At 46.4% G+C, this 25738-nt stretch overlaps 9 protein-coding genes across 9 annotated transcripts; 6 read left to right on the forward strand and 3 right to left on the reverse strand.

Annotated features, from left to right (window-relative positions):
* Positions 1-746: 746 nt before the first annotated feature.
* ARB_07508 (uncharacterized protein) lies at positions 747-2939 on the reverse strand (the record flags this gene model as incomplete). The annotated part of the gene is made up of 6 exons (XM_003014157.1): positions 747-1559; positions 1613-1913; positions 2024-2213; positions 2403-2478; positions 2500-2798; positions 2900-2939. The coding sequence occupies 6 exons, from the start codon at positions 2937-2939 to the stop codon at positions 747-749; spliced, it is 1719 nt and encodes a 572-aa protein (XP_003014203.1).
* Positions 2940-4771: 1832 nt separating this feature from the next.
* ARB_07509 (uncharacterized protein) lies at positions 4772-5131 on the forward strand (the record flags this gene model as incomplete). Its single annotated transcript, XM_003014158.1, has 1 exon — positions 4772-5131. One exon carries the CDS (start codon positions 4772-4774, stop codon positions 5129-5131), a length of 360 nt encoding a protein of 119 aa, XP_003014204.1.
* A 315-nt stretch (positions 5132-5446) lies between these two features.
* On the forward strand, positions 5447-5992 carry ARB_07510 (uncharacterized protein; the record flags this gene model as incomplete). The annotated part of the gene is made up of 2 exons (XM_003014159.1): positions 5447-5542; positions 5696-5992. 2 exons carry the CDS (start codon positions 5447-5449, stop codon positions 5990-5992), a joined length of 393 nt encoding a protein of 130 aa, XP_003014205.1.
* A 1656-nt stretch (positions 5993-7648) lies between these two features.
* Positions 7649-9444, forward strand: ARB_07511 (choline dehydrogenase, putative; the record flags this gene model as incomplete). Its single annotated transcript, XM_003014160.1, has 4 exons — positions 7649-7813; positions 7923-8462; positions 8581-9178; positions 9242-9444. The coding sequence occupies 4 exons, from the start codon at positions 7649-7651 to the stop codon at positions 9442-9444; spliced, it is 1506 nt and encodes a 501-aa protein (XP_003014206.1).
* A 108-nt stretch (positions 9445-9552) lies between these two features.
* On the reverse strand, positions 9553-10585 carry ARB_07512 (uncharacterized protein; the record flags this gene model as incomplete). The annotated part of the gene is made up of 3 exons (XM_003014161.1): positions 9553-10050; positions 10131-10272; positions 10344-10585. The coding sequence occupies 3 exons, from the start codon at positions 10583-10585 to the stop codon at positions 9553-9555; spliced, it is 882 nt and encodes a 293-aa protein (XP_003014207.1).
* A 569-nt stretch (positions 10586-11154) lies between these two features.
* ARB_07513 (uncharacterized protein) lies at positions 11155-12425 on the forward strand (the record flags this gene model as incomplete). Its single annotated transcript, XM_003014162.1, has 3 exons — positions 11155-11422; positions 11489-11751; positions 11784-12425. 3 exons carry the CDS (start codon positions 11155-11157, stop codon positions 12423-12425), a joined length of 1173 nt encoding a protein of 390 aa, XP_003014208.1.
* Positions 12426-13919: 1494 nt separating this feature from the next.
* On the reverse strand, positions 13920-16036 carry ARB_07514 (uncharacterized protein; the record flags this gene model as incomplete). The annotated part of the gene is made up of 4 exons (XM_003014163.1): positions 13920-14450; positions 14521-15380; positions 15445-15683; positions 15768-16036. The coding sequence occupies 4 exons, from the start codon at positions 16034-16036 to the stop codon at positions 13920-13922; spliced, it is 1899 nt and encodes a 632-aa protein (XP_003014209.1).
* Positions 16037-18659: 2623 nt separating this feature from the next.
* ARB_07515 (RTA1 domain protein, putative) lies at positions 18660-19662 on the forward strand (the record flags this gene model as incomplete). The annotated part of the gene is made up of 2 exons (XM_003014164.1): positions 18660-18956; positions 19042-19662. The coding sequence occupies 2 exons, from the start codon at positions 18660-18662 to the stop codon at positions 19660-19662; spliced, it is 918 nt and encodes a 305-aa protein (XP_003014210.1).
* A 3617-nt stretch (positions 19663-23279) lies between these two features.
* ARB_07516 (uncharacterized protein) lies at positions 23280-25226 on the forward strand (the record flags this gene model as incomplete). The annotated part of the gene is made up of 5 exons (XM_003014165.1): positions 23280-23397; positions 23483-24120; positions 24185-24502; positions 24563-24952; positions 25041-25226. 5 exons carry the CDS (start codon positions 23280-23282, stop codon positions 25224-25226), a joined length of 1650 nt encoding a protein of 549 aa, XP_003014211.1.
* Between the last annotated feature and the right edge of the window lie 512 nt (positions 25227-25738).

A 25738-nucleotide genomic window follows, 5' to 3' on the forward strand; every position in this document is an offset into this window, starting at 1 on the left:
TGGCCCTGTTATAGCCACTCCGTGGCGACGAAGCGTAGTACGGTAAGAACGTAGGCGTTGCATCATGTCTAGACATTTTGGGTGAAGCACAATATATGCCTTACCCTGTAGGGTATAATTCACCAGTTTTGTCTGCTCTGAGGGCCCGCGATAGATATCCTCAATTTCGAGATCTAACAGAATCAATTAGGCCTTTATTTATTAGGTAACCAGTCGTTGGGGTTCAGTGTTGAAAAGGGTAGCTAAACCATCTGCACCGTATACTTCTACCGGTACGTCGTGACCAGGTCGGCCAATCCAGACATTCCCACCAGGTACGGAATCATACTCGTAGCCCTCAGCATGGATTGCGCATGGAGTCCACCACTCGTATCTTCTGTAATTCTTTTCTCTAAGTTCACGGGGGGCCTTTAATTGCATAAGATAGGTTGGTAGTTAACAAATGGAACAACATAGTATGATACTGATATAAAATCCAACTCACCACGATTATCGGAACACCACAAACGGCACAACAGGTATCCTCATCCTTAACACCTCTTTCAAAAAGAACATCGAGTTCGCTGTCTAAAGGACGGTCACTCGGATGGCACTGCATCTGTATAGCTAGGAGTAGTATATCTCAATGAAGGTTTTGGGCGAAAGGATTAAAGTTGTCGCTTTCAAGCTGGACTGGGAAGATTGATAGAGATAACCGGGGCCTTTAGCTGAACCTTGGGTGCCCATGGATTCCATCGGTTATTTGTCTAGATATAGGTACTAGAGGCCGGCTGTCGATACAGGCGAAAGCCTTGATGATGCTGTTCTTTCGAGTTAGGTCCATATTTGTAGTGGATAGCCTGCGACCATTGACTGGTTCTCAGGCGGGATGGAGATGAGCATTTAGGGAAGAACGTAGGGACTTGGAAGCCATAGTCTACTAGAGGGGTGCCATTTGTGACCCGTGCATGAACTAACTGGAATGTACAAGGTACAAGATAAAGAAATTTGAGGGCGTCAGAAAGACACTGTGTGTACATACATACAAGATCTAAAAATGCAAGAAGAACTATGGTATAATACCAGTTTATTGAGAGTCCAGAACATGGAGGTATTTTCTCTCCTCCCTGAGCTCCCGCTCGGTAGCTGGCGGTAGATCTGCGTACTGGGAGCTTCTGTATCCAAGCTGTAATTGAGAAGTTAGTAAGAATCTCAAGGAGTACGGACGGCTTTAAAGTGCATACCAAGTAGTGGAAAGTAAGGGTGTTGAGATCAGTCGGTTCAATTCCCAAGTCCTTGAAGGTCTTCGCGGTTGGGTCGATTTGCTGGTCAATGAATTCCCGTTCAACTTCATCAGCAGATGTGATGGGCCACCAGAGGAGTCTGTTCAACCAGTAAGCAGCAGGCTTCATGATAGCCTTTGGAACGTTGATGTGTCGGCGCTTCTTGATGATTTCACGGTCAACAAGCTCAGAAATCTCCTTGGTAGAGTAGTTCTTGGGACCGTAGAGCTCGAAAGTCTGGGCAGTGGTCCATTCTTCCATGAGCATGATTTCAAGAGCCCGACCAACATCAATAGCCTATGATCCAGTCAGAAATGGGATTTCTGTTAATATGCTAGAGGGAAACTTACGTGAACTGGCCAGTATCGCTCCTGCATGTGATTGGAAGTGAAGATGTTGGTAACTCCGGCAAGTCTGTGCAGAAGCCTGTCCTCAAATCCGAACATCGGGGCTGGCCTGACGATAGTAGTCTCGGGAAAAATAGATCTTGCAACGTTTTCACCCTGAGCCTTGGTCCTGAAGAATTCCGAAGGGGAGTCAAGACTAGCGTTGTAGGAGGAAACATGGACGTATCGGTCAACGTCATATTTGGCAACAGATTCCACAATTCGTTCTGTCCCTTCAACGTGGATATCCTCGTAAGAGAAGTTCCTATACCAAGTTATTAATATCGTGGTAATGTTAGTTCAGCGCACTGGGGATTCTTACTTCGTGGGATAGTTTCGGCCGATCAGGTTATAGACAATGTCAGAATGGCGTACGCTCTCCTCGATCGATTGGGTGTTGCGGAGGTCATATTCCTGTTACTGTCGTTCAGCAAATAGTATATACCAATCGGAGTATTTCGCATGCATACCATGAAAACGACTCTGCCCAGATCTCCAGTAACCTTTAGGTGTCGTTTGGTCATCTCCTCCCGGTATGGGACGATAACGGTGCATCCTTGACGTGCTGTGAAATAACAATATCAGCCATCCATCCCATCCAGGCGTGATGCGGTTTCCCCATACCAAGTCTGTTCACGATATAACGACCCAAGAAACCGGTTGCGCCGAAAACGGTAGCAGTGTGTCCTGTAAATTGATATGATTTTTAGTATCTATGGACTGCCAATTGCATATATGTTGTTCGCAGGCATACCTCCGAGAGACGACCTAGTGACGATTCCGACGTTAGCGAAAGTGCCGCCCTTCCCTCCGTTGCCATTGGCGCCACTCTAGGCCTAGGAAATACATACCGTCCGCCCTGCACCTTTATAATTGGAGATCCAGTCCGGGTAATGAAGACATCCTGTATGTTCCTGCGCTGGATGTGAGGTTGAGCTCGCACGGGAGCCGATATTGGGAGGGCGGCCTTGGGGCTTAAGGCGCTCTGCACGGCGCGGCACTTCTGCATGGTGACCCTGGTCAATGAACCATTTAACGCCCGTCGAGAGCAAAATAGTCCACCACAGACGCGGGCCGGTCGAGAGGGTTGCGATATCAGGGGAGTCCGACGATGGCTTGTCTTTGTCGTTTCTCGAAAGTTGATAAATTGCTGGTTGTTGATGGGAGAGCCTGAAGCCGACGCTAAGCCTGATGCGGCGATAAACCTTGCCGCTTTAACGCTGCTCTATCCAATAGAGAAACACGAATTACATCGACGGTTCCTCTCGTCTTCATCTTCTGTTGACGACATCTCCTGTTCTCTAACATTGCCTACGGCGTCTATGTCGTCTGCCGGGCATCAGCTAGGCGTTGTTTAGCTACTACGTTACAATGTCATAGGTACCGGTAGCGTTGTTTCGCGCGTGTATATGGGACGACCGGATAGTCGCCTCGGAACAGTCGAGTATCCGCAGCAATGAGAAGAGACAACACCTCACAATTGCCTGAAGAAAGAATACAGCCTTCGGGAATGATCATAGATCTGCGTATTCACTATGGACTTTCCGGAGGTTCATATTTCATATAAGCTTGCCGATGACCAGTATCATGCCAGATGATATACTGATATCTGACGGACCCTAGAACGCAGTGATTAAAGTGGAAGCCTTCCATGCAATGGTTCTCGGTGAACGATTCCGATTGCCCAGTCAGAGATGCGGTACAACATGAGTAACAAAGCGCTGTGACCACGAAATGGCCTTGGACATGGCCCCCAATTTAGAGGCAACTAGCAGCCAGCTCACAGTAGAGCAGAGATAAAATCTGAGATCACTGCCTATCCAACAACAACCGGCTTGGTAGAACGGTGGGGACTCTCAAGGCCATTACACTCCATATAGCCAATAGCAGATCATACATGGCCTTGTTTGAGGTCCAAAGTTGATACATGCTCTGCAATTCAACGTCTCCTTAGGGTCCAAGCGTTCCGTGTGAATCCAAGAACCTGGGAACCTGGGCTTGAGTTTTTACTGATCACTATTTAAATATAGATCAATCGGAGCCTTTTACTTCGTACGGAGTACGGTGTGCCAGACTTTGCCATCAGCCATGAGTCAGTCACAATAGACCAGAACTGTGTTAACCTATCTGTGGTTTGAAGTTGAATGACTTGATACACTCACCTCTTACAAAAAAGTCAACGAACTTTATGAACTATCATGTGGACAGTAATAATGTTACCACAATAGTGGTTGAAGTGGCAAATAGACTAAGCAATCGACGTTACTGCCAGTCTAGTCTATTTTATCTCCATTGAGATGGAATCTAGCTGACTGACTGCTGATGTCACCAATGCGTTCCTGAGCAAAACCATGCATTATAAACTAATGCATCTGAAGACCGAGGCGGAATAGCACCAAGCAAAACAATACCCTTCCTTGAACGCCGAGAGTCTTTGGAAAAGAAATGTGATATCAATACACCCCACCCTAGGATATCCCGATAGGCCCAAGCTCATACACCCACGAGAAAATACAGAAATGAACAAACCCGCCTTTCGTAACCTGGAAGAGATATAGATCCCTATAAACGCGCCATAGGCCGCCAAACGAAAACCAACTCCGTGCTGTACAAATGAAAGAAAGCGGACCCTATCATGCCTGCGAGGACGGTAGTATCATAATTCATACTTGTGGCTTTTTTTCGAAAGGTTCAGAAGGAGTAACCTCATATGTTGTAGTGATATGAATGCCTCCGTGTGCAGAACGGTTGATCTCGAGAGACTGGTCCTCTGAAGATGCGGTGGCCCCGCGCGCACTGTTAGTGCGCTGGCTAGCAAATCCCATTTGCGCCTGGTTGTATGGAAGGGATAGCTCCTCACTACAGTGATCGTCGACTGTCCTGAGAACAGATAACTGGTCAAACCGGGATGACTTAGACATCTTGCTGAGTTGATGACTGCATGTCCCAACCGAAGATGGGTTCTCGCTATCTCTGGGTGAGGAGTCGTCGTTTGTAACCGTCCAGGCCCTGGGGCTGAATATTGGTTTTATACATGGCGCATTAATAGCAAGGATGGCAACAAACTAGAAGGTCACCAAGTCAGTATTTGAAGTTCTGACAGCCGGCAGCTGAGGGCATAGTATGTTTGCGCTGAGGGTGGGAACATACACTTTCTCTTATAGCCCAAATAGTGCTAATATTGATACCATGGATGGACTCGATGGACAAAATACAACGGAGAAGAGTTGCGACCATGATAAAGAGGCCTCCACAGAGCAAGAGCCCAATGACCATCTTTCTAAATACAATGCATTAGCTTCATCGATAGCATATCTGGAATATGGGGAAGAACTTGCCGTGCTAGTGGTATCCGAACTCTTACCAGAAGAGGTAATGGGATCGAAAGAAGAAGCATGTCCGTGCTATGTGATTCTCAGCTTGGATTCTTTCTTCATTAACCGGAATACTTACAGCAGATTCGTTGTTGCTACTGTAATGTAGTTCGGAATACCCAGGGTACAGAGGTCTATATTTGTCAGCCCAGAAATGCTGGACTATGAGCTACCGCTCTGTGAGAAGTCGAACTTACCTCCAGGGTCTGGATTGACCTGCCAATTTTTTTCGATAGGACGACAGTGTGTTAGGATGGTTACCATGCTGATAACATATGTGCATGCGCATATTATGGCAGCGATCTTGACCATCCTCTCCTTGTATAGGCCGATCCTGGAGAAGGTTTAGCTTTCGTCTTTTATGTTGCTCATGGGGGACGCAGAAAAGACGCGAGCATACGTTAACCGGGCATAAAAGAACAGCATGCATGCTTTGAGGGACCAGATGAGAGTTGTATACATCAACCAGCCCGCCAAGTTGCATTTGGTGCCAAATTCCAATGTTGCAATTTCATCCGGGGTAAGAGCAGCTCTTTGGGCGTCTGATAGGCCGATATTGGTCCCGGTTTGTCCTGCGCGAGAAGTTTTAGTCGGCGAATTGTCGAGAGTGATAGGCATTCCACGCTGTCATACCTATTAATTCCAGCATCGCGAGCTCTCCCTGACTTGACAGTTAGTTGTCTGTTTTAATCTTGGTCTGGAAGAGGAAAGCAACGAGAAACAGTCTGCCTTGAAACTACTAACCGACCACAACAACAACACCAGGATGATGATAAAGTCATCTCCATGCCAGTTCCAACGTACAATTTTCAACCTAGCGCCTATTCGCAGCAAGATGACTGCAACTCCAATTCCATACTCTGTCCACGCCTCATTTTTGAAAGGCGTTGACTTTGAATCCCACATCTCGATTTTGGCTCTATACGATCCAGGAGAAAAGCCTTGGACAGTGACTTTGATGGAAGATTGAGCCTCCTTCTCATTGTCCACAAAGTCGCCTGTTCTTAGCAGTTACTCCCTGTTCATCGATATGAAGGCCATAATTTTCTGTGCAGAGAAGAGTTAGTTAACCTGTCTACCGAAACCCATCAAAGTCACCATGCTGATTGATCTATTATTATATAAAGGGTCACGCCATGCTTAGATCGTCCCCGGCACATAGGAAAAGCAATAATGCGCTCCGTCCGAAGGGCTTTTTGTTTATCAACAACTGCCTCTCATCGACACCTCGCAAAGTAACTAACCTTAACCTTGGTTAGTTAGTGGGCTATTTAGTGAACCCAACAGCGTCAATTCGAGCTATTTAGTGGCAACATTTTGAGCGTCTCCAGCTGCAGACAGAATCCCAGCACCAACTGCTCAGAGTTATCTCTCGCTTCTGGGGGAATTAGGAAGTGGTGGGTAACTATTCGCTGTATCAAATTAGAGGCAGACAAACCGTCGATCGATCGTTGCTGAGGGCGGGTGCATCGCTTGCGCTCCAGGCCAATAGAGAGGAACTCTTTAGGTGGCTAGCCCCGAGGAAGGTTGAATCCGAGTCTCCTCTCTCTACCGATCATATTTTGTTTCCATCATTGTTATTTTCATACTGGCGGCATCCACCATAGCACTGTGGCATCCACGCCGTTTCCAGGACAGATGATGTTCCTTTTTCGCCTCCATGAGGCAAGAGTAGTGGGTGATCTTCAACTTGTTCGCTAACTAAACCACGAGATCAAATAACTAACTACGCAGTAGCGCCTGGTTGTCTGTATGGCCAGACATCAACCGATAACTAGTCACCCTTTGGTTAGCTATAATCATGAAGTTTACGGATTTCCACTGAGATGGAGGGTACCTTTTCCGCGCAACGTCCTCGAAGTTCCCCCATAGTGTTACCCTTTCTGGGCGGGAAGGGCATCATAACACATGCCAAAATAATACGAGGTTCACCAGCAGCATCACCTCAGTAGCGCAGAAAAGCCGTCGATCTCCCTCTACTAGTTCCGATAGTGCAATGGAACTTTTCCGGGGTACCATGATCTCCTCGTCCAAGGGAGAATTGACAGCGTCCCGAGAGCACCTGGCTGGCCAATCAACAAACCCTATCTGCCACTGTCATGCAAACTACTGAGAGAGAGCTCCTGGAGTGGGTTCGCTGCCCTGGCGGGGTGAAGACCGACTTTTCACACCTCAGTCGCTTCCAGAAATCCGTCAAAGTTGCAAAAACAGAAGCTAGCATTTGACAATCGCCTTGTGTTTTGAATAAAAAAGAGAAGACAGCGAAACAGCGTGCTAAATAGCTAGCTAATTAACCATGAGTTCGATTTACGACTACATTATATGCGGGTATGGAAGACCATCAGTAATAGCTCTGACTGGCACGCACTAAAATGCTGACATTTGGATGTTAGGGGAGGCACTTCAGGCTGTGTTGTCGCTGCGCGGCTTGCAGAGGACCCAAACCTCAGAATATTGGTCCTCGAAGCAGGGCCTGATAGTGCAGATTTAGAAAATGTCCATATGGTGGGAGGGTATACAGACCCTTCCGCGCTCCTAAACCAGCCATGCATACATACTAACAGGGAGTCCTAGCTGGTTGAACAACTTCGACTCAGAAACTGACTGGAATATTATCACCAATCCAATGCCAGGTGTGGACGGCAGGGAAATCAAGCTAAGCAGAGGACGATTCCTCGGTGGCTGTAGTGGATGTAACGGCACCTTGTGCATCCGTGGATGCAAACAGGACTACGATGATTGGGGTCTTGAGGGTTGGAGCGGAGAGGAATTCTTCAAGTGCATGTCAAAGGTGTGTTCTACCTGATCTTTTTACATGCCCTCCAAGGAAGACGGGAATAGCAAGGGGAAAAGAAAGGAGGGAGACAGAGAAGGCTCACGCTTATTGACACACACGTAAGGCCGAAACATACCATCCGAAGCCGTGGCTGGAAAGCGCGGAAGGTGTTCATGGAACATCAGGCCCCATTCATACGGAACCCCACGATCTTGCCCCGATTTCGAAGCGGATTTTGGATTCGTTCATTTCCAAAGGCATTCCATACAAGGGAGACTTATTCTCGACCGGCGAAGCGTCCCATGGCTGCGGCCATGTTGTAAGGACTGTACACAAGGGGCTTCGATCAACTGCTGCTGACTACCTTACCAAAGGCAATCGCAAGAATAACGTAACTATCCTGTGCAATACCTCTGTTGATAAGGTTATTATTGAGCCCCGTGAAGGCAGCTTGAAGGCTACAGGGGTTGCAACCATCTCAACCACCGACAAGACGCATCGAACTTTCCAAGCGACACGGGAGGTTATCATTAGTGGCGGTGCCTATTGCAGCCCAGCTATTCTTTTGCGATCTGGAATTGGGCCAAAAGAGGAACTCGATAAACATGGTGTCCCTTGCAAAATCAACCTCCCTGGTGTTGGCAAGAATCTAATGGACCATCTCGTAAGTTGTAAAATGGCGCCCTGGGCTGGAAAACAAAAGGAACCATGAATATTCCTGATATGTCTTCTCCCCGCCAATCTTAAGCTGCCTTTCAAGCCACCCGCTAAAACATCATTAGATTGTAGCTATCTTTTATGAGACTGAGGAAGGTCTCACAAACGACCATCTCGTCTATCACGAAGGCGCCTTCGAAAAGTCCTACTCCGAGTGGAAAGAACGCAAGTCGGGTTTCTTGTCTTCGTTCCCTTTTGGAGCCTTTGCCTTTGCCCGTGTTGATGATCTCCTAGCAGATGTGCCGGCCTGGAAAAATGCGCCGCGTGAGGAAGGGAGAGACCCAATGGGACTCGCCCCATGCCAGCCAAATATTGAGCTATTCAACACCGAATGCTATGGTGGACCGAAACACTACAACATTTTCCCAACAAACAGCCATACCTTCTCCTTCATTGCCGAACTCTTTGGCCCTAGATCTCGTGGCTCTGTAACTCTTAAATCAACAGACCCTCTTGATCCACCCGCAGTAGACTGCAACTACCTTGATGACCCGCTTGATATGCTTGTTATTACTGAGGCCTGCAGGTTGGGGAATGAGATTCTCACTGAAGGACTTGGAACGAAGGATATTATCAAGGGTTCTTGGCCTCCAGAACTCAAGCACCACACCTTCAAGACCAGAGATGAATGGATACCTTATGTCAAGGAGCATGGAACAACTTGTAAGTGTTATCAAGTTTTACGTCATATAAAATGTATGTTTATGCTTATTTAACCGGGCTTAGGCTATCACCCTGGCGGAACTTGTGCCATGGGTAAATCAGATAATCCAAATGCGGTCCTTGACGAGAAATTGCGTGTACGAGGCGTTGCTGGCTTGAGAGTTGCAGACTGTAGTGTCATGCCCACGTTGCACGGAGGACACAACCAGATGCCAGCCTACGGAATTGGCGAAAAATGTGCAGAGATAATTAAAAAGGCCAACTAGAAGGCGAGAATCACTTCAGAGAATTTAAAAGGAGATGATCCAATAGGAAGGGGATAAGTAAACGGGTCAAAAATTATTAGCGTTGGACTAGTTAGAATGTCTAAATAGCTAGCTCTGTGTTGTGACACTCTTCGGGCGTTCCCCACGAGCGAGGAAATACCGCAGCTCCTTAGGAGGCTTTCCATGCATGACTCCTCTATCTGGTAACACGTAATCAAACCCGTCCCCAACACCGGCGTCTTCAAATTGCCGTCTTAGGTCAGGGCCAAAACCAGAAGCTGTAACTCCATGTTCAACTTCGATCGAGTGCTCTATGAAGTCCAGCACTACCAAGATCCCACCAGGTGCTAGTCTTTCAACAAGCCTCTTCATAGCAAGGTCGGGGGACTTGAAATGATGGAGAGCAAACCCGATGATTACCAGGTCGAAATTAAAATATTCTGGCTCAGAGAATCCCTCAGACGGCTTATCTGACAGCAGATTTCCCTTTTTAGCAAACATTTTGTTTGTTGGTAACCCCAGGGCAGCAATGTTTTTGTTATATTCTTCAACCATGTTTTGGGAAATGTCAATTCCAATGGCTTCCGAAACATGAGGTAGCAATGCCTATATATACGATTAGCGTAATGTTGATAGCCGCAACTAGGACAATATCCCACTCGTGTCATAGATCCTGCACCGCATGCATAGTCAAGCATCCTGAATGGCTTGACATCGCCAGTCGTATCACCCCATTGCGGGTAAATCCATCTGGAGCGTTCTCCAACTTCGTTGCCAATAATTCGAAGGGCTTCTGCGAAACGAGTTTCGTATGTCGAAGCAGCGGCACTTAGACATTGTCAGTATTCCGGCCCTCTTTGGTAGACGTTGAATGTTAGGTAGGTCCGCAAGATTCTCACTTGAAATGCGCCTCATTTGTCGCAGCTATATTTAGCATCGTATTGGAGTATCTTTGTATTTCAATAGTAGATAAAAAGAGTAGCGGTGATAGGAATTGATTGATCTTGAGATACAAAGAAAGGTCTTGGAATAACAGATGTATGGCCTCAAGCCATGATTTATATACTTTTTTGCCCCCCTTGAACATCGCTGCACTATCTCCAAATACACTCAAGGTCCATATTCCATGTCTGTGAGTCATGGCAGGTATTCTTCACGAATGGCTATCCTGCGTCGCAGAATGTACAAGGGCCTCGGACACATACTCGGACACATTCTCTGGCTTATTCTTGGGAGATCCTCGGATGCAGTCAGCCCCGGATACCCGTGAACCCAGCCAGGGATAGTAAGACTAGCTCCTGTGACAATCCCTCCTCACATTAGCAGTGTAAAGCACGGCTGAACGTGGTGGTGATGCTGAGCTGTCAAGATGGTTGGAAGTTTCGATTTGATATCTGGAGAAAAGCCTAAAAGAAAGTTGAGTAATATATGACTAAGTAAATGCTTACTCATCAAAGCTTCTCCGGTTGGGCGCAGGGACCACTCAAGCTCTCTGGCTTCTAAACATCATTGACCTTGCTCGACGCCGCAACAAACAGCCATCTCCTTCCAGCGATTTTGATAGTGATGCCAGGGACAGCAGAAACCCTCAGAACTCACTAGATTATATCACCTCACGCTCAAATATCGGCCTCCCGCTCGTCTCCGCGACTGCTTTCGCTCGGTCTCGTCTCTCCGTCCGACGCCGTTTCGCCAAACCTACCCGTCACAATGCAGGTTGACAAGATCCCAGATTTCCTTGCGGAGAAACGAGGGGAAGCTCTTGATGAATCCCAGTCACTGCTTTTACAAGTTGAAGATTTTTGGGAACGAAAACTATGGCACCAGCTCACAAATGCTCTGATAGAGTACTTTTGTCTACCGGAGAGCGCGCCCCAGAGGCTGTCCTTTTTCAAAAATTTCATCATTACCTTTGCAGACAAGATAAATCAGCTGAAATTCGTAACACTGGGCCTGATGGCATCGACACAGTGCAGTGGTTCGTGGGACCGTTGTCCTGATATTTTTGCCCGGATCTGGCTGCTAACGAATGTTCCTTAACTAGATGACCAAGAGCGACTCTCCTTCCTAGCTTCATTGGCCAGCAAAGTTGATAAACCAGAGTCAAAAGATGCCCACGTGTATGCGATTGCAGACGTTGCTAGCGTTAAACTACGGTTAAAGGACTTTGAGGGAGCTCGAAAGGATCTTGATGCTTCACAGGCAGTACTGGACATGTTCGACTCCGTCGAGAATGTAGTCCACGCAGCGTTTTACAAAGTAAACGCAGACTATTATCATGTAAGCAGTGACGAGTCTTATGGAAAGGTATACATTTTTGCTAACGAACCATAACATAGGCCAAGCTTGAATTTGCTTCATATTACAAAAATGCTCTCCTATATTTAGCGTGCATTGATTTGCAGTCTTTGGCGCCGGAACATCGTGTTGCCAGAGCATACGACTTGAGCGTTGCAGCTCTAGTTTCTGATACCATTTACAATTTTGGTGAATTATTGCTTCACCCCGTCCTGGATGAGCTAAAGGGTACCCCTCATGCCTGGCTTCGAGAGTTGCTTATGGCCTTTAACCGAGGCGACCTTAGTGCGTATGATGTACTGGCAGTAAACATGGATAAGAACCAGTTGCTTCAGCAACATAAGGTATTCTTATATCAGAAGATATCTCTTGCCGCCCTCACCGAGATGGTCTTCCGCCGACCACCTCACAATAGAAGCATGACCTTTGCCACCATATCGGAGGAAACCAAAGTTCAACCCAATGAAATTGAACATCTGATCATGAAAGCCCTCAGCCTGGGTCTCTTGAAGGGCACAATTGACCAGGTTGCACAAATAGCACACATCCACTGGGTACAGCCAAAGGTCCTGGATATGACTCAAATCGAAGGAATGCGCACGAGACTACGTGAATGGGATGCTGGAGTTAACCAGCTCGGCCACTGGATTGAAAGTGTGGGGAAAGATGTCTGGGCTGCATAAAGAGCCTTTGCCGTCGCCCTCAACAGTCGTGTAATTTAAACTGCACCTGAGCTGGGAAATAGACCAAAGAATTCAATGTTATCGACGGTATTAAATACCCTGGTACAATGGCATTTTCTTCGCCTCCAGCTATTCTATGACATTCTCGTAGGGTACAAAAATACAAAATACTATGTTCAGGAACTCCAGTACGGAAGTTTGATTTGATTTGAGCGATATACAAAACATCACACTAATAGATTTGCATAAGCATCAACGTTGGTAGTTGTGTTTACGACCCCTTGCGTGTATCCACACGCCCCGAAAGGAATTCAAAGAGTGACTGGGGGTCTGACACAGGACACGCCATCAGTTTGTCCCTATTTCCAGGTACACAATCCTGTGGTCCACCTATGCTCCACAGTAGCAGAACGACCCAGTCCAAATACACCATGGACGGGGAGAGCAGCATGTAATTCCAGTGCAAAGCCCGATACAAGTGTTGCACCCTATATTCGATCACTTCGGTGAGCCTGGCTTCATTTCATACCGGATAACCATACGTTTAGGAGAGTAGCTGAATTCTCTGAAGATGCCAGCCAATAAACTCACAGTTTGGAGACGCTTCTGCTGCTTTAACAGCCTTCATATCGTTCGTGGCTATCCAATATAACCTTGACTCCGCCGGGCCAATGTCCGACGGTGAAGAGAAATATCTCAGCAAGGGAACTGGGAGGTGGCTACATATTCAACTTTAACGCACCTTCAAGTCCAGCAGGGACTCCAACAACAATGATTGCCTGCGATGCAAGGCAGAGGAGGACAAGTTGAGGCTTCATATTTATTTTCTCGAATAGATGATTTCTTCAGAATTTCAATTGCTTTGTGAAAGACAGCGAGAGAGAGAGAGAGAGAGAGAATTAGGGATGCCCCAGGGCATTCTCTGAGATATATATACCCGTTTATCAATGAGGGAAACCCAGGGTTCGTGGTTCAGCTTGGGTATATATTATCCATCACTGCAACAGTTATGAATCCTTCGTGTTTATCTCTCACGCCCCTGTAGGTATGCTCTCAGCTGTTGACACAGTTGTATCAATAAGATGCAGCCTAGACGAGTGTACAAGGCAGTCAAATGGATAGACTGCCCCATTAATGTTTTCATTGGAGGGTCATGGAGCGAAGTTATCATATACGAGCTGGAAATTTCAGGCCAAACCTTCCCAACGTAGGTTACTTGAAGTTGAATTAATCTTCTAACATTCAATTCTCAATTGAAATTGAGCTATGTCTTTGGTGTTGCACAGGCTGAGACCCCCTGGTCAGATTTAAATGTTGCAATACCGACAGCGTATATTATGTTTGAGACTCAGTTTCAGCAGTGGAATGAGTTACTCGGTTGTGGCTCTAAGCATACATCGATGAAAGATGCAGCCCAGGACCAACGAAAGATTTCTGTTCAATGAGTACTCTATATTCATGTATACATATTAGTAACCGTTGCTCTTCTAGTAATCATAAAATCGAGGAAAAATGCAACACGCAGCCCGCCAGCCACGCCGGCCACCATATGCACCAAACCGCAACTTGGGTCCACATTCCCCAGACATTCCATCCAAATGCTGCTTCAGACAGAACAAGCTCGACGGGGATATTGTAAACTGTACATATGCCAAGGAGTAGAGCCGTCGGCGAGAGAAGGTTAAGAAGCAATATTCCAAACGCAGTTTTTATCAGTAGCAGAGCTCTCGCATCTCTTTCCGCTTCTGTCTGCGGCTGAACTTTAGATCTCCCCATTTGAGTTGCAGAGGATTCCATGTAGCCGATGAAAGTGAGTGGCGTACAGACAAGGCCTAGGAGAAGGGACAAAGAGAAGTTGAGTGTAGCTAGAGCAGAGAGAAACAATCCTAGAAGAACAAGAGAAAATGATTTAGTGAGGATAAACTGCTGGGTGGTAGGTCGTAAGAAGTGAACCACAACCACAGAAATGACGAGGGGAATGGCGATATTCGCCACGGCAAAAATATATGCCGCATAAGATAGGAGCTAAAATAAAATAAGTTTGTTAGCTGGGCCTGGAAATACCATCGACTTGTACGACGTAGTATGCACATACGTTATGAGGAAGGCTGTTGAAAGTGTACAAGGGAACAGCTCCTAAGAAATGTAACCCCAATACCAGAGCTAACGGCAATGACATATGCCTTTCCACAGCTCTATTGACCCCATCGATAGCGATGGTGGTGGCGTTTTGCTTTTCTTCCCCTGATTTGCTATCAAGAGGCGTGAGGTGTGTCTCTAGCGGCGCGTTTGGAGTCCGACGTCCACTCTTAAGCCAGAGACCGATTGCCATAATGGTGAAATTCCCCGCAATTAGCATTGCGCTAGGCAGATAAGTCCCTATGCTGACGAAGCGCTTGGTGTGCATAAGTAGGTAAAAGAAGAAGCTTTGGTGGAAATGTTCTAGGAGGTTGTTAATGCTTCTGACAACGCCCTCGATGGATCTTCCTAGAGCCATCTCATCCTCCCACCCACTACCAATGGTCTGAAATGTGATGGCATCAATATGGTAGGGAATGAAGCTGCTATGAACCCCGGCAGCATGGCCTAGTCCTTGGCGAATCATGCCTTTAAGCATAGTCTGGAGACGTTTTTGGTATTTATTGTCATGATTCCATACATGCTGCAAGTCAACTGGAATACCCATCTGACCGCGAGCAACAGCAATGGCAGTATTGAACAGGTCAAGATTCGGCAGCTGACCATTCACACCGTCATATAGGATGTGAAGGGATTCGAATCTATGGTTCTGAGGATGTTCAAACGCAATAGCCCCTTGTATGGCACCACTTTTTAGTGGTAAAGGCTGAACAGAAGGTGGATGCATATCATGGTAAGCGTCAACCCACGCTTGTGCTCCCGACTTGCTATCCGGTGTGATGAGGAATATAATGTCTTTTGACCACAAAGACCAGCCTATTCAAACAGAATGGATTAGTAACATAAAATTGAAGATCTATCGACGTTTTAGGATACAGACGCTTGAAATATCTTGCGAGTGTCAGTGCTAATGCAACGCCGTGGAGGTTGAGTTCCCCATCAACGGTCTTCCAGGCTGCTATCAGCACCATTGCTTCGGTGCCATCTCCACGCGGGGCATGAATAACACTGTACACGTTTTGGCCAGTATACACATTCCCAGAAGATTGATACTCATAGTTCTGTGTAGCAACTTTCAGTCCCGACTCTCGAAACACTGATTGGAGCTTTTCTGATATGCTGTACAAGTGAAGGGTTAGCTCTAGAATTCCTTAATTCGCGAGAATTTCCTCCCGTTTCAAGGTGAGCGAAAGTTTCACATACAAACTGTAATCGCGGCCTTTCACAGTATCAAGCTCCTGTCTGTATGCGCGGAATATATTCTGCTCGCTTCCAGCAAAGTAAGTGTGTACTTGGCCAGGAAGTAGAGCATTTTCTGAAATGTATGTTTCTCGCGAGTATTCGTTCAGGGGAAGCAACAGAAGCCAGATCGCACCGACTAGAATAAGGAGTACCGATATATAGGGTGGAAGCTTGTACAGAGGCCGCGGGTCATGGCGCAGTTTCGCGACCAATGTTGCTATTGTTGTCATAATAACAGTTGGTTAACTGATGGTCATCTCATAAGGGTCAAGGGCGGTTTATACGTACATATTAGCGCCATGAGCGATTAGGCGTTCACGGACTGCCTCCAGTGAAGCCCGCATGTATCCCTCAGGTATGGTCCGGGAAGAAAAAGCTGTTCTCTCTTGCTCCTGCGACTCTCCATCTTTCTCTCTATCTTGATCTACAGCTGATAGTTAACTAAAGCTGGAGGCGCAGCTGTCCGGCACGTGATTGAGGGTGCCAAGATATAAATCTGTCTTTCCCCCCTTTTCCGTCTTCAGCTTCTCAACTCCTCAATTCCAGCCCTTTTTGCAACCCTCTGGAGGATATGGAGGAGCGAGCTATTTTTGGCCAAGGGAATGGGTTCTCTATCTGGTATATTAATCTATAGATGTGACTGAGGCATTTGAATGCAGTGGTACCTGCAAACGATGGTTGATATGCGTAATTTGGGGGCCACTCTCAATAGCAGTCGCTATATTATATGGATATACGAATATATAACTATACCCAATTTTTTGATGCGCGATAAAACACCATCTCTATGAGTGGTTCTCAGCAAAATGCAGAATCCCGGTTTATAATTGAATCTTGCTTCATCGGCAGGAAGCCGTTCGCATATGGCAATTAGCGAACGGTGTCTTGTTACCTGCATATAATGCGGACTTCAGTGAAGGGTTGATGCTCGTGTTACTGGGAATAAATAGCTTCTCTTTTCTCTTAGGCCTCAAACAGCGAGGGTTGGTGCAACTGCGAATTATAGGTCCCAGAAGCCCATTCATTTACATCTCGTGAATGGATTCCCAGTGAGGGACAAGTGAGAAAATTACTCATGGCTGTAGATGCGGGAACACAAGTTACTGGAAAGTTCGGAACGCAATGGATGAATGGACGAAGGCACAATCGCGTTTTATGGTTATAAAAGGGACCGTCACTTCCTAACCAAATACCAAACCCCTCAACTCAACTCCGCCGCAAACGCGAACCACATCTTCTTTTCCATTTACCATCTACCTCTAGAACCATGGCTGTTACGAAGAGTCTCTTACTTGCACTTATTTTTGCCGCTTTCATGGTAATATCCTCGAGAAGATACCTGTTTAAACATGAAATACCATCTAACTTTCGCAGGTCCTTGCAAGCCCAACAGTGGAATCATTCGCTACGAGTTCGATGATATATACTGGGCCAGTCACACCAGGCGGGGATAATGTGACTCTTGAGGGCACTATCCAAGAGATTTTTCACCAAATTCTCAAGTTAAACCCCAACTATAGGCCGGAAGATTTTCCTGATGCACCAGATAGTCATACTCGCGAAGTTGGCTCTAAATTGGAGAAAAGAATACCAGTAAGCTCTACTGGTTCTGTTTACTTTGAAAGAATTTAAAAGACTTTAGGATACGAATGATGATCTAACATACATGGCAAAAGGGAGATATAATCTGCGATCCCAGTGGCACCCAGAGAGCATGGCGCAAACATATTCAGGAGGGTGTCGCCTACCTCAAACGTGCTCCACAAGGATCACTTTGCACGGTTCGAAATCGATCGTGCAGTCGGATTAGCTGTTCCTGGGATAGTGGGATCTTCCTCTGCAACGATGTGAGTATTCACACAGACCGCGTTTTCTTCTTGAAGAGAAGAAACTAACAGACCTGTAGCGTGATTCTTGGTTCGAAGAATTTTGTCCTGTTCTTGGAAACTATGCGGATGAGATTCTACGCGGGTGCCGGCAATCCCGTACAAAAGTTGCTGGTCAAAAATTTGACCCACAAAATTACAATGTTCTGGTAAAATTTGATAAGTGTTAGATGGAGTCGGTTACCAGGCTCGATGTCATCACAAAGTAGAAATATTATGGTAGACTCTCCAAGTTCTTACCAGTTTCGGACATCAGACCTAGATATCAATGCGAGAGTTCGCAGTCCTTTGTTGTTAGGCAACAATGATTAGCAACAAACGTACATTCTTACATCATCTGTCTACAGTCTCAGGGGCTGAACAACAGATCGAAATACGTAATTGGCTATTGAAGGATTAAGGCTGTGACGAAGTCGCTGCCATTGACGAATGAGTGAGGCGGATTCTAGATCCTTCAAAATCTAGGACTTGAACGCAGTGGGAAAGAATGTTGAAGCCTTCTATACGAGCCCCGATTATACATCTTACTGGGCCGTTCTACTTCCCAGAAAAAGGGCCAGCGCAGCCACGGCAGGACCTACGTTGGCTTCCAAATTTAACTACCTGGAAGGTTCGGCACAAACGCATTCACAATCTCCCACTTAGTCCTAGTCTATTGGGGAATCATATCGACCATACCGAAATACCCTGGCTCACTGAATAATGATTCATCTTTTACTGATGCAGGGGCTCACGGAAGGGACCTTGCCATGCATCGCTTCCCCCCGAAGATTCGTGTCTTGTCATAAAGTGTGATTTCCGCACCGGCCTACCGAGTGGACGTGTATTTGTTTCAGGGAACTATATAAACCGCGCCATGGTCCTGGAGAACCAGAGCCATTGACAGAAATCCAAACTCCCTTCCATAAAACAGACACCGGAAAGCAATCAATATTGTGTTGGGATTTTATATACAGTCTCTTTCAAGATGACTAGTGCCATTTCAGCAATCACACCCATTGCGGCCCGGGAACAGGTCTTTGATAGAGAGTTATGTACCTTTGCTATATGTGACATCTCTCTTTCGTGGTATAAGTACCGACCATCACTGCCGGCAAATGCGACATTTACAGCTCTTTTTTTCATCTCTGCCGTTATTTTCATCATCCAAGGACTCACAACGAGACGATTTCTAGGCTTCACCATTGCCATGGTCCTGGGAACCCTAGGTGAGACGATTGGGTATATAGGCAGAATTCTGATGTGGGATAATCCATGGAAACAGGTATAGCTACCGAATCTTCTTCAATGAATCTCCTTGTTCACCTTGGGAAATGTGGAAAAATGGATCACTGACCTATATGAGGTAGATTCCATTTATGATTCAAATATGCTGCCTTACTCTTGCGCCTGCGTTCCTTGCCGCTGGTATATACTTCACCTTATCCCGGATCGTGACTGCCTTTGGCCCCGAAAACTCCCGAATCCGCCCACGATGGTATCCCCGAATTTTTATTCCTTGCGATATCCTTGCACTGGCTCTCCAAGGTGCCGGCGGTGGGATTGCCAGCACCGCGGGAGACAATGACCGGACGCAAGCTGACTTAGGGAAAGACATTATGGTAGCTGGTCTTGTGATTCAGGTCATTACGTTGACTGTATTCATGGGACTGGTTGCGGACTTCGCTTTTCGAACCCACAATCGCATCCGTGCCTTGGGGAATGCTGCGTTAGATCCAAATTATTCCCACCTTCGATCATCTTCCCAGTTCAAACTCTTTCTGCTGTCTCTAGCAGGATCGACAGTTTGCATATATGTACGAAGTATTTATCGGATTGCGGAATTGTCTGAAGGATGGGATGGACCGCTGCTATCTAACGAAGGACTGTTCATCGGTATGGAGAGCGTGTTTGTGGTGATTTCTGTTTTTCTTCTAAACGCATTCCATCCCAGCAGATGTTTCAGGGCTGGATTCGACAAAGGCCAGTAAAGAAGAGTTTGATGCTTCGATTTCCAAGTTTGACGAAGTCCGTCGAAGGGATATTTGATCTTATTATTGCACTATATAGACAGCATTGATATTAGTCCAAGAATATTTATTGATGGTAAAGTGAGACGCAGGATTAATTTCTTCTACCTGGTACCTGTTACGTACCGCCCTAAGATCCTGCTGGATGTCAAAATAAGGAATAAAGTATTTCCAGAGCGGGCCGTTACCTAACTCGGGCTAACTGCCCAGTTAGCGGTAAACTCGAATCCACTTTAAAAAAAACTCTCGAGGAGCCTCCAACCTCGACGATGTTTATTTTCACGCTTCCTGACTACAACTGACGGAGGTTGCTTTACCTGTATACAAGTGGGAAGACATGAACCTTATGCTACCCTAATATATTTACCTCCATTGGTATCCAAGCGGTAATTTATCGTTAAAATGACGCCCGTGCTATTCACGATGTCCGTCTACCCTTCGTCTAGAGATACCCATCAAACGGCTGCTGCGCCTTGAAGCAAGCGATCCCATACCTTTCGTTGCTTGGGGATGTTGGGATTTCAGGGATAATTATATATTTTGGTTTCTCAAGAAGCAGGTGAAGCAATACTAGGCTATGTCCTCCCTACCCGTGAACCCTGAACCATGTCATCCCCAGTTTGACGCTGTAAGGAAAGTGTCCGTGAGTTAACAAGGAGAGTGGTAAATGTACGAGCACAACCTACTATTAGCCACCTTATATTTCTTATCGGACTCTCTACGATACTTTAAATACGATCAGGATTCTGGGCAGCACGATATACTCAACTATGCTGCCAAACATGAGCATACGGTAGCCAGTCTGCTGGTGGATTCCAGGGATATTGTACAAAAGAATGCGGAAGGTTATAATCCTGGATATAAATCAGATGTTAAGTGGAAAAATGGTTTAATTTGGAGAGGTTTTGAGGAAAAGACTCACCGGCATATAAATTTCTCTCACCATCGTCCTTTCATGGGCGACATAGCAATTTATCCAAGTCACAAGGGTAGCGAATTAACCGCCCGGCTTTAGGACATATTCGAAGACCGATGTTTCCGGGGAGAGTAGGACAGTTATGGTTTAATATTGTAGACAGTTATCTTTTCCAAAAATAAATAAATAAAATAAATAAATAAAAAATAACATTCTACTATATGACACACGAGTCTACACTTCAATCCCATCATGTTTTTAGCTTAGGAGAGAAAATCTAGCACTTCAATGTTTTCGGGTTGGGCCTTGTTAGACACATCTTGATGTGAACACAGACAGTGACTCCATGGATTCTCAGTTTCAATAAGATTCCTTCGTTCTAACTGTCTAAGTGGTCGGAGCACCCCGGAAGGTCTAATACCTGATCTGCTTGATTAACCACTATCGGCGAGAAATCGAGGGTTTGCTTGAGCTCATTTGCACCCTACTTTTATTAACGCCTCGGTGGCATTTTGACTATTGGGAACAAAAGATCCTAGCAAGCAGTAGATAGGTAGTAGCAGGCTTAGGTATCCTCGCAACATGCAGAGTAGTCCTCTTTCTCTTTCTATCCCTCCTCCACTCGTTGGATATCGCTTTGCAGATACTTAATCTGAAATAACCGACGAAGACTGCGTAGCCGGGGGCGAATGTTGATGATATGACGATGTCGGGTAGCTCTTTCGATAGAGTTCATGCATTCAATTGATTAGTTAGTCGACAACTGGTTAACAAGTTATCACGAGCAACAGGACGTGGTGTAGATTGGTTAATTGAACGGTCCAGTCGACTTAATACTATAATAATTTGTCATTGATTATCTTGGTTAACAGGGGGAAAAAAGAAATGAGACGGCCACGATGCGATTTAATGCACAATTTTTGGAGGTACATACAACCGATACACCATACAATGATAGCTAGGAGGGGTCACAACCGAAATAATAAATCTGATGCCCGAAATATTGGGCTACGCAGCCTATATTGGCTAGCTCTAACTACCTCATATCGAATTGAATAGTCGATCTTTTCGTTGCCATCGGCAAAATCGGAGAACTAAAGGAGAGAATTGATTAGCTTCATCCCACAAGCGAGAGTCATCGGATGATCGGGGGACGGATTCATCGACACCCTCGGTAGAGAGTTGATAATGGCTGGAGCATGGGCGGAGCGTACGCTCCGGGCTGGGAGTTGTTTGGTATTTGGGCTGCGTATAAAATTAATAATTCTGGCGGATGTGCCGGCTAGATAAGCGGGACCAGAAAGACAAAAGCAGTGTACTTCTTAAGTCACTTTCCGGCTTCAAATACGTAAAAAGATACTTCAGAGATACTTGGCTTGTTTTGAAATCCCAAAATCCCCTCGGGATGTCGGTAATTTTCGTCCGACCCAAGTCACATAGGCCCAACTAACTTATTAGTTCATGCAAAATTTTCGAGATCACTCTCATCCTGTTGCCGGCCATCCGGAGAACATCACTGACCCCCGGAACTACTCTCACCTGTCTCCCTCCAAGCGGAGTTGTTCTATACGGACGTACCCTGTGCAGAGCGCTCATTCCGTTATAGCCAAAGGGTCTCTTCTTGGCTGGTCGCTTATGTATTTCAGCGGTGGAAATAAGGCGTTTGTTGAGCCTTGCAAAGAGCAGCGAGAGGGTCACCGTTGCTTTTTCCTTCCCACTTCCATGTTGTTCCCCACCCCGTCCTGTGGAGATATGAGCAACCACGGTACAACCTGGAAGCGATTCAGCTGAAGCCATGCATATGTATGGAGCCTGCGCTTCATGTCCAAGCAGCGTGGCCAAGTGCTCCGGGCGGTGAAAATGGCGAACCGTGCAAAAGAGGAACACGCAGTAAGACGGGGGAAGGCACAGCATCTTACGTCTCTTGACTGCGCAGCGGACTCATCAGGAAATGCGTTAGAGTTGACAGCTTGAACAAGGGCCTCTCGTACCTCGTACCTCGTACATGGCCTGGCCAGCCTATCATGCACATCAACTCTAAGCTGATGCATAAAGTTCTCCAACCACATTTCGTCATAAGTTGTTCTCATTTTTTGTCAGAAAGAATATTGCACTTAACTCCGAAGCTTGGGTCCTCCTGGGATCCTCTTCTTCCGGCGGCCGACCGTTTCGTGCGTTTGTCAGCCCGCCTTGATCTTCATGAAGAACGGATGTCAGGCAAGGCGCCAGAAATAAATAGTTTATAACAAAGGGCACATGGCCGGCCCTCCCCTAACGCTGCTTCCTGCTCTTTCGTGCTTTCCTTATGTCCTTTTGCTTCCTCCCCTTAGTACCAGGCTCCTTCCCCGAGTGTCATAAGCTGCCACATTCGCTCCTGCAGTTTCAAATCGTGTATATAAATAGTCATATATCAAGCTCTGCCCACAGGAGAAGCTTTTCCTACAAAGCATCCTAGGCTGCCGAATTGGGTTGCTCGCTCAAAGTACTCTTCCGGATGTTGCCGCATCACCTCGCGACTCACGCCTCCTATGCTTCCTTGCTACTGTTTCTCGCGACGGTAGCGGGCGCGATACCGCATGGTGATGGCCACGAGTCAATGCATATGGCGGGAGCGACCGAAACGACATCATCTGTAGCACCAGCCGCGGCGGCGACGGCGACCATGGCTGCTGGAGACACAGCCCATCTGATGAGCTATTTTAGATACCAGAAACATTCGGGAACGATCCTAGCCCATATCGTGTTGATGGCTATAGCTTGGGTCGTTATCCTCCCAGTAGGTAAGAGATCTCCGATTATAATTTCGACGAGATCCAGGAGAGCTTGTTGCGTAGCTAACGGTTGGAATTTGTTCTTGGTGAAAAGGTGTTGTGTTTAGTGTATCAAAGTCCCGACTCGCGTTGCCAACTCAGTTTGGTTTCTTGGTCGTCAATGCTGTTGCCATATTATGCGGCATCATATACGGTAACCAAACTCCCGATCTTTATGAACACAATGTGCATACCAAGATAGGATGGGTGGCTACATGGGTCATGGTTGCGGAGGTTGTGATGGGGCTACTTCTCGCATACTCCAACGGCAAAGGCCATGCGCGAGATAACGCATATGAAAGAGTTGCCTTCCTTTCTGTTGATACCAACTCAGGCAGAAATGGCTCTTATTCTCGGGATACCAATCGGCAAACTCGGTGGTCTGCAGACAGCGGTCAAGGCAGCGACGAGCACACGTATTCCCCTCGTAGCGGATGTAGTTCCTTTGAACACGACAGACGAGAGGTTGAGGACATGGCGATACCAAACCTCGAAGAAAGCAATAAGCCTAGCTGTCAACGGCTATCTCCATTCGGGTCTCTCGACAGATATTTGACAGCTCGTGTTCCTCAGCTGACTTCGCAGCGTGTCCTCAGTGCATTGAGTTTGATCCACACTATCGTTGAGAGGACGATCCTGATCCTTGGATTCTTCGCCCTTACGTCGGGTGCTGTCGTTTATACTGGAATTTTCGTAAGTACTGCTGACAACCCCCCATGACGCGGCGTTTGTCGGCTAACGGGTGTGTGACACCTAGCGCGGACGACAAATCTTCAACGGACTGGCGCATTTCATCAAAGGTGGGATTTTCATGTGGTATGGATTCTTGACTCTAGGCCGGTGGCTTGGTTGCTTTGCAGACTTCGGATGGGCGTGGAATGTGAAGCCATCACGTGCCATCGTAGGGGGTTGGAAGTCAAGAATACCAACCGCAGAATTCACAGAATCGTTTGTTATTTTCTTATATGGAGCCAGCAACATGTTTTTGGAGCATCTTGGTGGGTGGGGAGGGCCATGGACGGCTCACGATCTTGAACATGTCTCAATAACCATCATGTTTTTTGGCGGCGGCTTGGTACGTTTTCTTGTTTTTCAACTGTGCTTTTGAACACTCAGGCTGACCATGAGCAATCAGTGTGGAATGTTGGCTGAATCTCGTCGAGTTCGTGACTGGATAAACCAGACTGCTTTGGGACCACCTCCAATTGCTCTCGACAAAGAATACCCGTCAGGTGCGGACGAATGGCGGCCGCCGAGGTCCCAAGGAGTATCCCTCAACCCTATGCCTGCAACAATAATCTTGTTGTTGGGTTTAATGATGAGTTCCCACCACCAACATAGTATGGTGTCGACTATGGTTCACACGCAGTGGGGGATGCTCCTAGTGGGGTTCTCATTAGCACGCGCTGTCACATATATTCTGCTCTATATCAACCCACCAAGCTCGATTCTTCCTTCCCGGCCACCCTCAGAGTTGGTCGCCTCATTCTGTCTTATATCAGGCGGACTTGTTTTCATGCTAAGTGTATGCATTCCTCCGCGTTGGAATTTCTTGCTTCCCCCAACTATATCAGACTATAGACCAGTTGACATATGCTAACTTGACTGTATAGACCGCGGATATTGTCGCAGCCATGGAGTATTATGAAATCAATGCAATGATTGTCTTCACAGTTGGGATGGGAGTCACAGCGCTTTCCATGGCCTGGGAGATTGTTGTCATATCTCTAAAGGCATGGGCAACCAAAACTTCGGCTTCCACATCACTGATGCGGGATGGTTTCAAGTTCCCCGAATAAATATGGAGCGGGAATTTCGCGTCGCCAATAATGAATTATGGCTTTCCCAATACCTACAAATTTGTGTTGAAGGACACAGCAGCCTTAATTTCTTTACACTGCTCGTATGAGTTTCCTTTTGGTATCTGTTTTCCTGCCGTTGTCATTAGCGTTATACCCAGTTCCTATTTCTAGTCTTTTATCAGCCTGTTCTATTGCAACTTTCTTTGACTGTTTGGATATGACCTCGTCACTCAACCTATAATGTAATTAGTTAATTGTGAACGTTGTTTTATTTGATCGTTTGACGGTGGCATTAAAAAAAAAAAATGCTCCGCTCCTTTTAACGTTTGAAAAATGAAATTTAAAGTTTGATCTTATCAGATCTCGAGTTACTTCATCCCGGGGTCTGGCACGTGATATTTGCTGATCTAATCAAATAATTTCACCTTTTCTGAGACGAAATTCGATTTCTCTCTCCCCAAGGAACTTCCGGAAGCTGTTTCGTGAAGTTTTCTTATGTTTTATGCGCG

The sequence above is a fragment of the Trichophyton benhamiae genome (assembly GCF_000151125.1).
Source record: "Trichophyton benhamiae CBS 112371 chromosome Unknown Abenha-F-W-01a06.fp72, whole genome shotgun sequence".
NCBI classification, from domain to species: domain Eukaryota; kingdom Fungi; phylum Ascomycota; class Eurotiomycetes; order Onygenales; family Arthrodermataceae; genus Trichophyton; species Trichophyton benhamiae.